Consider the following 11,552-nt stretch of genomic DNA (forward strand, 5'->3'; position numbering starts at 1 on the left):
TGGATATATAGTGTAATTCCATATTTTAGCTCAATATTTTATTTTAACTTTCTTTGGTAAAGTTTATTTTGAAAGTGAAAAGCTAGACACAGCGGGTGACCAAATTACATGCAAATATGCAAAGTCTCCTCTCAAATATAACTGGGAAATTTTAATCACAAGTCTACATGTTTTGCTCTTTGAATTTCCCTTACAAACTGTACAACTCTCTTGGCTAGGGTCAGTAAGATATTTGCAAATGGCCTGATATTGTAAAATGTAAAAATGCTTTCAAAATACGACACGGAAGTCTGCCGGAAATACGAGTATTAATAAAGCTCCAAGAATTGCACAGGTTTTCCAGGAACCCTCTCATAGGTTGAGCAATACAACGGTATATCGAAGCAAATTATTGTGTTGCAGTTTCGTTTTGAGGCGAGCTAGCCTTGAAATAGTTTGTGTACAACACTATGGCAGGGATTTCACAGCCAAGTGTTGATCCTAAGCGGACTGTTGTTGTGTTAAATGTCCCTTCAAATATTGGCGAGGAGGATCTCACAATTCACTTTCAGAAAGCAAAACATGGCGGTGGAGATGTCGATGAGGTTGTGGTAAACGAAAATGTAGCGTTTGTTACTTTTGATTCGGCCGAAGGTTTGTGTCAGTTTTTGAAATATTTGTCGTAGAAGTGTGATACTTGGGTTGAGGCAAGAGAATATTTGCCAACTAAAGCACTTTCACTTTTAAAGCACTATAGTTAAAGATGTTCAGTATGGACAACTGCAATGATTTTATTTTCTAGCACAGTCTGTTGTAGTTAGCCGTCTACAATCGCTAACGCGATGGTAAAATATAACGCACAGTAGCTCTTGCAGTGGTGAAATCGCAGTAGGGCCTGTCATGCGGCAATATCCAGACAACCGTATATTGCTCTGAGAAAATCCAGTGCTGTGTAAAATTGCAAGTCTTCTCTACCACCCTCTTACTGCGTTAAGCACAATTTTATTTCAGTTCCTGTTAATTTATGGTATAATTCAGAAGATAAATACGGTAGTGATAGACAACTCCAGACTGTTCACAGACTGTTAAAATCATTCATTGCTTAATTCTGTGTTTATTATTGTAAATATATTTTCGTGTATTTAGATGCAGAAGGCGTCCTTAGAATTCCTCAACAAACCATCGAAGGAAGCGAGATTCATATTCAGAATTATGAAACATGGTTGGCAGAAAAGAAGGTGAATACAGAAGGTCAGTTTACAGAAGATGCAAATGTTGAAACTACAGAGAAAATCTCCAGGGTAACGTTTGAGCCTATGGATCGAATGCGGAATGTTCGTTCCTTCGAGTATTGGTCCTCCTATATTAAAGAGAATGAGAGAAGATTGAAAAAAGAACGGGCTGCTGTTACCAAAACCGACTCTGATTCGCTCCAAGCAGGAAATATATATAGAAAGGAAATTATACTATTTTACATCAGTATAACCATCGCTAAGATCATCATTATAGTTTACTTGGTAAAGAACAAACGAAACAATCACGATATACGTTATAAATCTCCTATTCGCCTCCCCAAAATGTAGTTAACTGTCTAGTGAAATATGATTGGCTAACTTAGTGAGACGATATATATTCTCCACCAAACGAAATTTCCTGGTCGAAAGCCAACAAACCTTACGAAATAAATCGAACAACAAAATCACAGAACAAATTTAATTCAACAGCAAAACCCAATAATAAATTTATCCCAACGTCATAAAAAGCAAATTTTTTTAAGCTCAAAAACAATTAACCTTGATCGGTAGTCATGACATAGGTCGGTGATAATCGGGTGGCATGTAAATCACTTGTCACCCTCGGTCGGAGTATGAATTTTAACCCTGTTGTTATTTATGTTTCACTAGTTCCAGACACCTGGGATAACTCACTAACTGAAGGCGTGTTTCACAAAGTCAAATTGTCGACCGGCAGTAAAGAATACGTGGATATCAAAACTGCCTTCAGAAAAACTGCTTCTAATGCAATTGTCTGCATCGAAAGAATACAAAACAGAGAAATTTATGAGCTGTACAACGTAAAACGTAAAGCAATGATGAAGAAATTTGGAAACAATTTCCCCGGCAAAGAGTTGATGCTGTTTCATGGCACGTCTCCAGAAAACATTAGTAAAATTAATTCTGGTGGATTAAACAGGAGTTATGCTGGGATGCATGGTTAGATTTGCTTTGTTGCTGCTGTTTATATCAGTTTGTTTCTTGTATTCTCGTGTTTATTAAGTATTTTTTTGTTTTTCGTAGCTACCGCATATGGTAGAGGTGTGTACTTTGCCAGAGACGCCAGTTACTATTGTCTAAAAAATTTCTCGCCCCCAGACTCCCAGGGACTTCGTTACATGTATTACGCGAAAGTTCTGGTCGGAGATTACACAACTGGGGACCCGAGTATGATTATAGCTCCTCTCAAGAACACACTGGATCCATACGAAACCTTTGACTCAGTGGTGGACAACCCTGCAAACCCGAGCATTTATGTTATGTTTCAAGATTACGAATATTATACTGAGTATCTTATCACGTTCAAAAGATATTAATTTTAAGTTATAGAATCTTACGACACTAACGAAAGAACTGACTTATAGGCCTATAAGGTGGACTGTCAAATGAACTTGCAGGTACATTCATAATTACATAGACAACTATCACCTTTAGTTTCATTATATGACTTATAGTGCACGACGCAACAGCGACGGACAGGATGATGGGTGTATAGTGTGTATATGGTTACGAGCTAGAGGAGAAAGTTAGTTGGATTGTAATATTATAAAGTTATGCATGCGCAGTGATCGTGATTAAAACGTGGATATAATAATAGTCCGTGTGTTATAAATCTACGCAACAAACGACTACGTACAACTGATAACTTCCATCGTCTCATCGTACTTCCATTGGGACTTAGTCCTATCACATGCTATAAATGCATATTGACGTGATGACGTGCACATGGTCACAACAAAAATCAAGACAGTTCACATATACTCTTTTGAAGTTTTGAGTAGTATAGTTTTGAATAGTTTAAAATTTGGATATATAGTGTAATTCCATATTTTAGCTCAATATTTTAATTTTAACTTTCTTTGGTAAAGTTTATTTTGAAAGTGAAAAGCTAGACACAGCGGGTGACCAAATTACATGCAAATATGCAAAGTCTCCTCTCAAATATAACTGGGAAATTTTAATCACAAGTCTACACGTTTTGCTCTTTGAATTTCCTTTACAAACTTTACAGCTCTCTTGGCTAGGGTCAGTAAGATATTTGCAAATGGCCTGATATTGTAAAGTGTAAAAATGCTTTCAAAATACGACACGGAAGTCTGCCGGAAATACGAATGTCTGAGTATAAATAAAGCTCCAAGAATTGCATAGGTTTTCCAGGAACCCCTCATAGGTTGAGTAATACAACACTATCGAAGCAAATTATTGTGTTGCAGTTTCGTTTTGAGGCGAGCTAGCCTTGAAATAGTTTGTGTACAATACTATGGCAGGGATTTCACAGCCAAGTGTTGATCCTAAGCGAACTGTTGTTGTGTTAAATGTCCCTTCAAATATTGGCGAGGAAGATCTCACAATTCACTTTCAGAAAGCAAAACATGGCGGTGGAGATGTCGATGAGGTTGTGGTAAACGAAAATGTAGCGTTTGTTACTTTTGATTCAGCAGAAGGTTTGTGTCAGTTTTTGAAATATTTGTCGTAGAAGTGTGATACTTTGGTTGAGGCAAGAGAATATTTGCCGACTAAAGCACTTTCACTTTTAAAGCACTATAGTTAAAGATGTTCAGTATGGACAACTGCAATGATTTTATTTTCTAGCACAGTCTGTTGTAGTTAGCCGTGTACAATCGCTAACGCGATGGTAAAATATATTAACGCACAGTAGCTCTTGCAGTGGTGAAATCGCAGTATGGCCTATCATGCGGCAATATCCAGACAACCGGATGTTCAGTGCCCTAAGAAAATCCACTGCTGTGTAAATTTGCAAGTCTTCTCTACCACCCTAGCTCTTACTGCGTTAAGCACAATTTTATTTCAGTTCCTGTTAATTTATGGTATAATTCAGAAGATAAATACGGTAGTGATGGCAACTCCAAAGTGTTCGCAAACTGCAGACTGTTAAAATCATTCATTGCTTAATTCTGTGTTTATTATTGTAAATATATTTTCGTGTATTTAGATGCAAAAGGCGTCCTTAGGATTCCTCAACAAACCATACAAGATAGCGAGATTCATATTCAGAATTATGAAACATGGTTGACAGAAAAGAAGGTAAATATTGTTACTAACTTACTGTTAAACTTTTGAAAAAAATTCCCCCTCCCCCCTTTAGTTGGCAAGACCGAACTGTACCCCACTCCGGAAGCAATATTATGGCAACTTTTTCTCATGATTATTCTTGACAGAAACGGGAGGATGAAGCAGCTGAGAACAATGGAGTTAAAACTATTTACGTGGGTGGAATTAAAGAAACAACTACAAAAGACTCCGTATGCTTGTTCTTTGAAAACAAAAGAAGAACTGGTGGAGGGGAATTATGTGAAGGCAATCAAGGGTACAAGAGAATTTCCCCAACTGTGGCTCGTTTGACGTTTCTTTCCTCTAAAGGTTCGTCCACAACATCGTCTCCATCATAGCCCTCTGCATCATTTGTTTATTAGAAACTCTAATCTTAATTTATATCCTTTTCACTTTTTTGATATTGCAATTGTCAATCTTTAGTTGTCAAAGAGATACTCCGAAGATCAAACCAAAAGGGACTTATACTGGATGGCAATCCATTGAGAGTGACGACGGAGTTTGAACCAACACACGACAGAAGTATTTTGCTCGTAAAAAACCTCAATCCATCGACGACCAAGGAAACACTCAAGGACTGCGTGGAGACCATGAAAAATGCCGATGTCTTCAACGTTATTCTTGGAGAGGATGGCAAAGCTATCGTGATACTTAAAAGTGAAATAGGTACTTGAATACTGTACACAAAAAGAATTAAATAAGGCACTTGTTTGAATATATTACGTTTCATAAAACACGAATTTTAGGTGACGATTCTTCAGAAGATGAAACCTCTTCAAACAGTGAAAATCTAACCAAGTTAGACGGATCTGAAATTTCTCTGGAATTTGCTCCTTTCACTAAAGGCATACGAGTCAACAATATCCCACAAAAAACAACGCCAGATTCGATCAAATTCAAATTTTCAAACCCGAACATCGGTGGTGGCACAGTGACAGACATTATGCTAGACAGGAACAATGGTGTCGCTAACGTTTACTTCGAACAAAATTCAGGTATTTCATCGGAAAGGATTTCATTTGTAAACTATTTTGAAAACATGTTTTAGTAAGTCCGTACAGTTTAGTACGATGAAATGATCGCATTCGTGTTGTCTCTATGAAATATGTGTTCTATTCTTATTATAGTTGTTTCTGCTCTTGTGAAAAAGTCACATAAAATTAGCGACGTTTCTTTAACCGTGATTCCGTACTACGACGAGTTTGAAGAACTACAAAAAGCTAAAGAAGTAAAAAAGTCCGAGTTCTCTGGTGATTATCACGTTGAACCTCTTGTCATGGACTATATTTTCAACCACCAGGATTCTGAAAGAATAAAGTTCAACTTCAAGTCGATGAAATATGATGAAGCGAAGTCAACTTTACATTTTACGAAAGATTTTGATGATTCTAAGCTGGCGACAGAATTTCAAAATAAATTGAAAGAGTTTTTACATTTGTTTTCCAAAGAGGAAGTGAAAATTCCGAAAAATATTTTAAACAAAGTCAAGGAAACGATTGAAAGCAAACGCGATGAATTTGATGCTGACGAGGTTGATTTTATCTTTGATAAATCAAATGTTTCATTCGTTGGAAAGAAACAGGACATTGCAGAAAAGAAACAACTCGTTGAAGCGATGATCGATCAGTTCACAGAAGATGCAAATGTTGAAACTGCAGAGATGGCAGTCGAAGAAAAATATAAATTAAAGTTTTTGAATTTCATTGGTTATTTTGAGCAACTTAAAACAGACTTTCCTGGATTTACAATCCATGGAACAGACAGCCTATCTGGAAAATTATCGCTTGTAGGAAGAGCAGAGAAATTGAAGGATATCCAATTAAGAATCCTTCAAGATTTAATGAAGATTTCAGTGATCGAAGTGTCGTTGAGTGATCGTCAGATTGGTTTCTTGAATTGGACGGACTGTCAGATTGTTAATGATGAGTTACTTAAAGATGACGCCATGTTGTTGTTGACTGATGTCAAAGGCAAGGTCGGGGCAAAAGGCCTACAAGCGAAGATATTTTGTTGGAAGAAAGATAATAAGGTAAGACGTTAACTAGCCGATCAGGGCCGTTGCTGGACCGCTTAATTTGGAAGTGTATATTCACGATTCATGTATTCTTTATTGCAAATATGCAGCCAACTTTCCCAAAGGCCTGATGACGATCATATTTAGTAACAGAGAAATTAATGATTATGTGTTTTCATCCCAGGAAAAAAAGCTTTCTGACATCGTGCATTTAAAAACAACGGAGAAATGTGTTAAAGTCGACGAGGAGACAGCAAAGGTTCTGGCAAAGTCAGGAAAACTACAAGAATTGAAAAATGAAAAGTTTGAAAAACAGGAGGTGCTGATAGACCAGGAGCTCAATAATCCTTGCAACATTTGGATAGTCTGTGAAAATTCTAAGATGACGAACGCCGAACAAGAGCTAACAAGTTTAACTGATGAAAAGAAAATCTCCAGCCAAACATTTAAACCTATGGATCGAATGAAAGTTCGTTTCCTGGATGAGCATTGCCTTTCTGAGATTAAACAGGAAGAGAGAAGTTTGGAAAAAGAAGGCGTTGTTGTTAAAAAAACCGACTCTGATTCGCTCGAAGTAACAGGAACTCCTGCGGGTCGAAAGCAGATGATACTGTTTCTCGAAAAACAGGCTGGAAACATTGATTGCAAAGTAGGTGCTTCCATATGAAAACATTAAGTGAAGTTTTAGGTTTTCCCCTCAAGTAACAAAAACATTCTGTGTTCACAACAGGCATATCCTCTCAACGAACCAGGTATGAAAAAACAAATGAATTCAGAGACAACAGACGCCATTATCTCTAGAGTTGAGAGGGACTACAGGTGTGTTATTGAACGAGAAAGCCAGTCAGAGGAGGCTGACGTGAAGCTTGAAGAAGCACCTGTGGTAGCAGACGGGATGGTCGCAGGAGCTAGTGCAGCTGGTGGTGCAACAACAATGGCGCTTCCCTATCGTTTAATGTCTTTTGTCAATGACAAGGAAGTGAAGATGGTCTCGGGAGAAAGAATATCGATCGTTGTTGGTGACTTAGCACAGCAAAAGGTGTCATTAAATTGTGAATGACTTATTTTTCTTGCACTGAAGAGCCATCTTTACAAATATAGTTGTTTTTGTTTACAATGTGTTTTACAGTTTGATCTCTTTTCTTTTTAAGGTCGACGTAATTGTAAATACAACCAATGATAAAGTAGATTTAACTGCGAACCCTTGTGGCAAGGCTTTACTTAAGGTGGCTGGTAACGGACTGTCGACGGAATGTCAGAAGATTGGAAGTCTACAGGCGGGAGAAATGGCGTCAACTGGACCAGCAAAGCTTAACTGTAAAAGCGTGTTTCATGTTCGTTCATCTCACTATGAGAACGGGAAAGGTGTTGGGGTAATGAATCAAACAAAATTTGAGCCAATTGAGAACAGAATTTGCGGACATTAAATCTAATTTTTTTTCTTTAGACGCTTCGTGATATCATCAAGAGATGTTTGGATAAAATGGAAAAAGACAAATTAACATCCATAGCGATACCAGCCATTGGTACAGGAAATTTAAAGTTCCCCCGCCCAGAAGTCGCGAAAATCTTTTTCGAAGAAGTGACAGGCTACTTCACTCTGCATCCTAATTCAGGGATCAACGACGTTCGTTTTGTGGCGTACAATAAAGACAAAGCAACTGTGGATGCATTTCTAGGTTTGTAAATAATCTGAATCCTAACAGAAATATAAAGTTTATTTATATTTCTCTACACATGTGCATTTGTTTTTTCATAGCTGCCGTTCAAGAAATCAAGACCTCGATTCTTTCCTCTCCCGCTAAACCCATGCCAGTTCCAAGACGTCTTAAAACGCCTTCAGTGAAAGATAAACCAACACACGTACCAGCTGGTCTAAGCAGTGTCACTGCCGGTGAAAAACCAGACGGAACATTGGAGTTCTCTTTCGGAAGTAAAAATCTCGCAGTTGAAATTGTTTGCGCTGACATCAGCAAAGAAACGACAGACCTCATCATGCACGTGACCAACGAAGAATTCTCCTTCCAGGGAGGGGTGGGTAAAGCACTGATACGAGCAGGGGGTGATAACATCGTTCAAGAAGCCAAGGCTCTGGGGAAACCAGCCCTCTTTTCCACGCAGTACACAAAAGCGGGAAAGTTAGCTGTCAACCAAATCGCACACGTGATCGGGACAGGCCAGCCTTCCCAAACAGAGCTGAAAAAATGTCTTGATAATTTTTTCAACGATGTTTCAAAGAAAAATATCGCCAAAATCTCGTTCTCTGCTATCGGAGCAGGCGCCATGGGGTTCACTGAGAGTCAGTCCGCTGAATTGATCTTTGATAATTTGTCCTGGATTTCCGAGTCAAAGGACAGTAATTTGAGTTTAGTTCGTATTGTGATTTTCGATAAACCAAAGTTTATAAAATTCAAAGATGCAGCCAAAGCCTATTTTGCTTCTGGTGGCGCCACTGGTTCGAAAGCTGAACCAGTGAAATCATCGTTTGCTCCAAAAACGCGTTTTAACGTCTTCGGTCGTTCGAAGAAATTCCTAAAGCCCACAGGAGGGAAAGACGGAGGTGTGTCAATCAAGATCTACTCCGATGACCGTGGGAAGCTTGACAAGGCCTGGGGTGAATTGAAAAAAAAAATGAACGAAAATATCCAGGAGCGACTGGTGAATGATGATGTCATCAAGAAGTTTACTGATGGCCATGTGGAGAAGTTGCGGGAATTGGAACGGAATTTGGACGTGAAAATCAAAGTGGAAGCAAGCAAGGGAAAGATAACCATCAAAGGTCATATTTCAGATGTCTCAACCGTCCAAGAAGAGATCCATAAATTGTTAAAAGAAATCAACGAAAAAGAAGACAATGGTAAATATTATATGATAATTACTGAATAACTATTAAATGCATTTGCAAAGCTTCATGCTTTATTCAGTTCAATACAATAGCCACATCATTATCAACGTTATCGCATATTTTATAAGGAATGAATTTCTAGTCTTCGGGCAGATCATAGGGAAATATAGTTTGTAGACGTTTGCCTCTTAATTATTATGCCAATGGCACGATAAACTATTATTCTATCAAATTCATTGTCTTACTAGTTCCAGACACCTGGGATAACTCACCAGATGAAGGCGTGTTTCACAAAGTCAAATTGTCGACCGGTAATAAAGAATACAAGGACATTGAAACTGCCTTCAGAAAAACTGCTCCTAATCCAATCGTCTGCATCGAAAGAATACAAAATAGAAAAATTTATGAGCTGTACAACGTGAAACGCAAAGCAATGATGAAGAAATTTGGAAACAATTTCCCTGGCAAAGAATTGATGCTGTTTCATGGCACGTCTGCAGAAAATATTAGTAAAATTAATTCTGGTGGATTAAACAGGAGTTATGCTGGGATGCATGGTTAGAGTTGCTTTGTTGACGTTGTTTATATCTGTTTGTTTCTAGTATTCTCGTGTTGTAATACTTTTTTTTCTTACGTAGCCATTGCTTGTGGTAGAGGCGTGTACTTTGCCAGAGACGCCAGTTATTCCTGCAATAGGACCTACTCACCCCCAGACTCCCAAGGACTTCGTTACATGTATTACGCGAAAGTTCTGGTCGGAGATTACACAACTGGGGACCCGAGTATGATAGTTGCTCCTCCCAAAAATACACTGGATCCAAACGAGACCTTTGACTCAGTGGTGGACAATCCGGCAAACCCAAGCATGTATATTCTGTTTCAAGATTATGAATATTATACTGAGTATCTCATCACGTTCAGATAACTTCACTGCATTTTAATAATCAATTCATGTAAGTAATTTATCCTACGACAAGGCAAAGTATAGGATCAAGTAGTCCAAATGTCAAAATAGATTCAAAGGAACATTTATAATTGTAATCGTATAGCCGTTGAGAATTCATGAAACTGAAAGCCTTGAACTATATATATTAATTTGAAATTGGTTTAATAAAGTTATGATATAATATACATGCATCATCTTCTGTCCCAAAGAACGTGCACAACAAACGTTACAACAAAAATCAATACTTCACACATATGTTTTTGAAGATATTTAATGAATTTATTGTTTCTTATTCAACTTCGATACAGATTTTTCCATATTTCAACTCGTCTCTTTGATAAGGTTTATCTTACAACATTCGTTTTAGTATAAAACTAAATAATAGATTATGATGTAATACGAGTCTAGATAGATAGATAGAAGTATATCTAGATGTATATCTTTCCATAATATGTACAATTAATTGGAATATATAACGTTAACGATATAGAGTTTCAAAAGTAATAGTGACACACAGTCAGGTTTAGAAGTATAAAACGAGGTGGTGGTCAACCCGAAATTATTAGAGTGAAAAAATAACGTTATTTTCAAAACATTTGCTGCAATCTGCTACCTCAATACCACAATAAAGCGGAGTCTCTTTCTACGGAATTCATCGAATTTTAAGTGGATTTATTCTTCCACATTTTGGACTATTTTGAAAGTGAAAAGCTAAAGCATCATTGAAAAGCAAATACAACAAAATCATTATTATTAAGAGGCAAATATTTTTGAAGGTGCTTTGGACAAAGAGAAAACCATGGAGGAAAACCGGCGACTGATAAATATTAACACAATCAAATTATTTGACGTTTCGTTGCTGGCATTGGATCACGAACAACACAAAATTCTCCGGCCGTTACCCACAAAAAAGTCGCAATTTTAGTTCATTAATCCAAATCCATGAAAATGAAAGTTCATCCGATAAATTGTTGCTTTTAGAAACAGCCGAGAGAACCAAAGATGTCAATATGACGGATCCTGAAAGATCTTGTTGCAATCAAAGAAATCCAAGTCAAGCTGAGCGATCGTCAAAAAGATTTTCTGCAAAGGACTTGTTGTGAAATAGTGAATAGTGATTTAAAAGTAGAAGACGTCATGCTGATGTTGATTCCTGTTGAAGGCGCTGTGGGAGCCTGGTGGCTTGGAAGTAAAAATTCTTTCTTTGAAGAAATATGATAAGAATGAGGTATAGAACAAATTTCTATTTGTGAAATGATACAGCCTACTCGCTATAGTCGGTTGACAATAAATCTTTATATTATGTTGTTTATATTATGATATTTATATTATGTTGTTTATATTATGATATTTATATTATGTTGTTTATATTATGATATTTATATTATGTTGTTTATATTATGTTTTTAATATTATGTTTTT

General features: G+C 37.2%; 1 protein-coding gene across 2 annotated transcripts; it reads left to right on the plus strand.

Moving 5' to 3' along the window:
• Positions 1 to 356: 356 nt before the first annotated feature.
• Positions 357 to 10,341, plus strand: LOC114533885. Of its 2 annotated transcripts, none has more exons than XM_028555508.1 (13): positions 357 to 633; positions 1,126 to 1,217; positions 4,433 to 4,634; positions 4,749 to 4,991; positions 5,072 to 5,320; positions 5,453 to 6,354; positions 6,524 to 6,988; positions 7,070 to 7,378; positions 7,491 to 7,712; positions 7,787 to 8,018; positions 8,099 to 9,196; positions 9,433 to 9,741; positions 9,823 to 10,341. In XM_028555508.1, exons 1-13 carry the CDS (start codon positions 450 to 452, stop codon positions 10,107 to 10,109), a joined length of 4,794 nt encoding a protein of 1,597 aa, XP_028411309.1. In that variant the 5' UTR covers positions 357 to 449; the 3' UTR covers positions 10,110 to 10,341. The 2 variants fall into 2 exon arrangements, with proteins under 2 accessions (XP_028411309.1, XP_028411310.1); XM_028555509.1 differs by lacking the exons at positions 357 to 633; positions 1,126 to 1,217 and adding exons at positions 3,251 to 3,697; positions 4,207 to 4,298.
• Positions 10,342 to 11,552: the final 1,211 nt, after the last annotated feature.

This window comes from Dendronephthya gigantea, unplaced genomic scaffold (genome assembly GCF_004324835.1).
Source record: "Dendronephthya gigantea isolate DGI-Jeju-01 unplaced genomic scaffold, DenGig_1.0 000095F, whole genome shotgun sequence".
Classification (NCBI taxonomy): Eukaryota; Metazoa; Cnidaria; class Anthozoa; order Malacalcyonacea; family Nephtheidae; genus Dendronephthya; species Dendronephthya gigantea.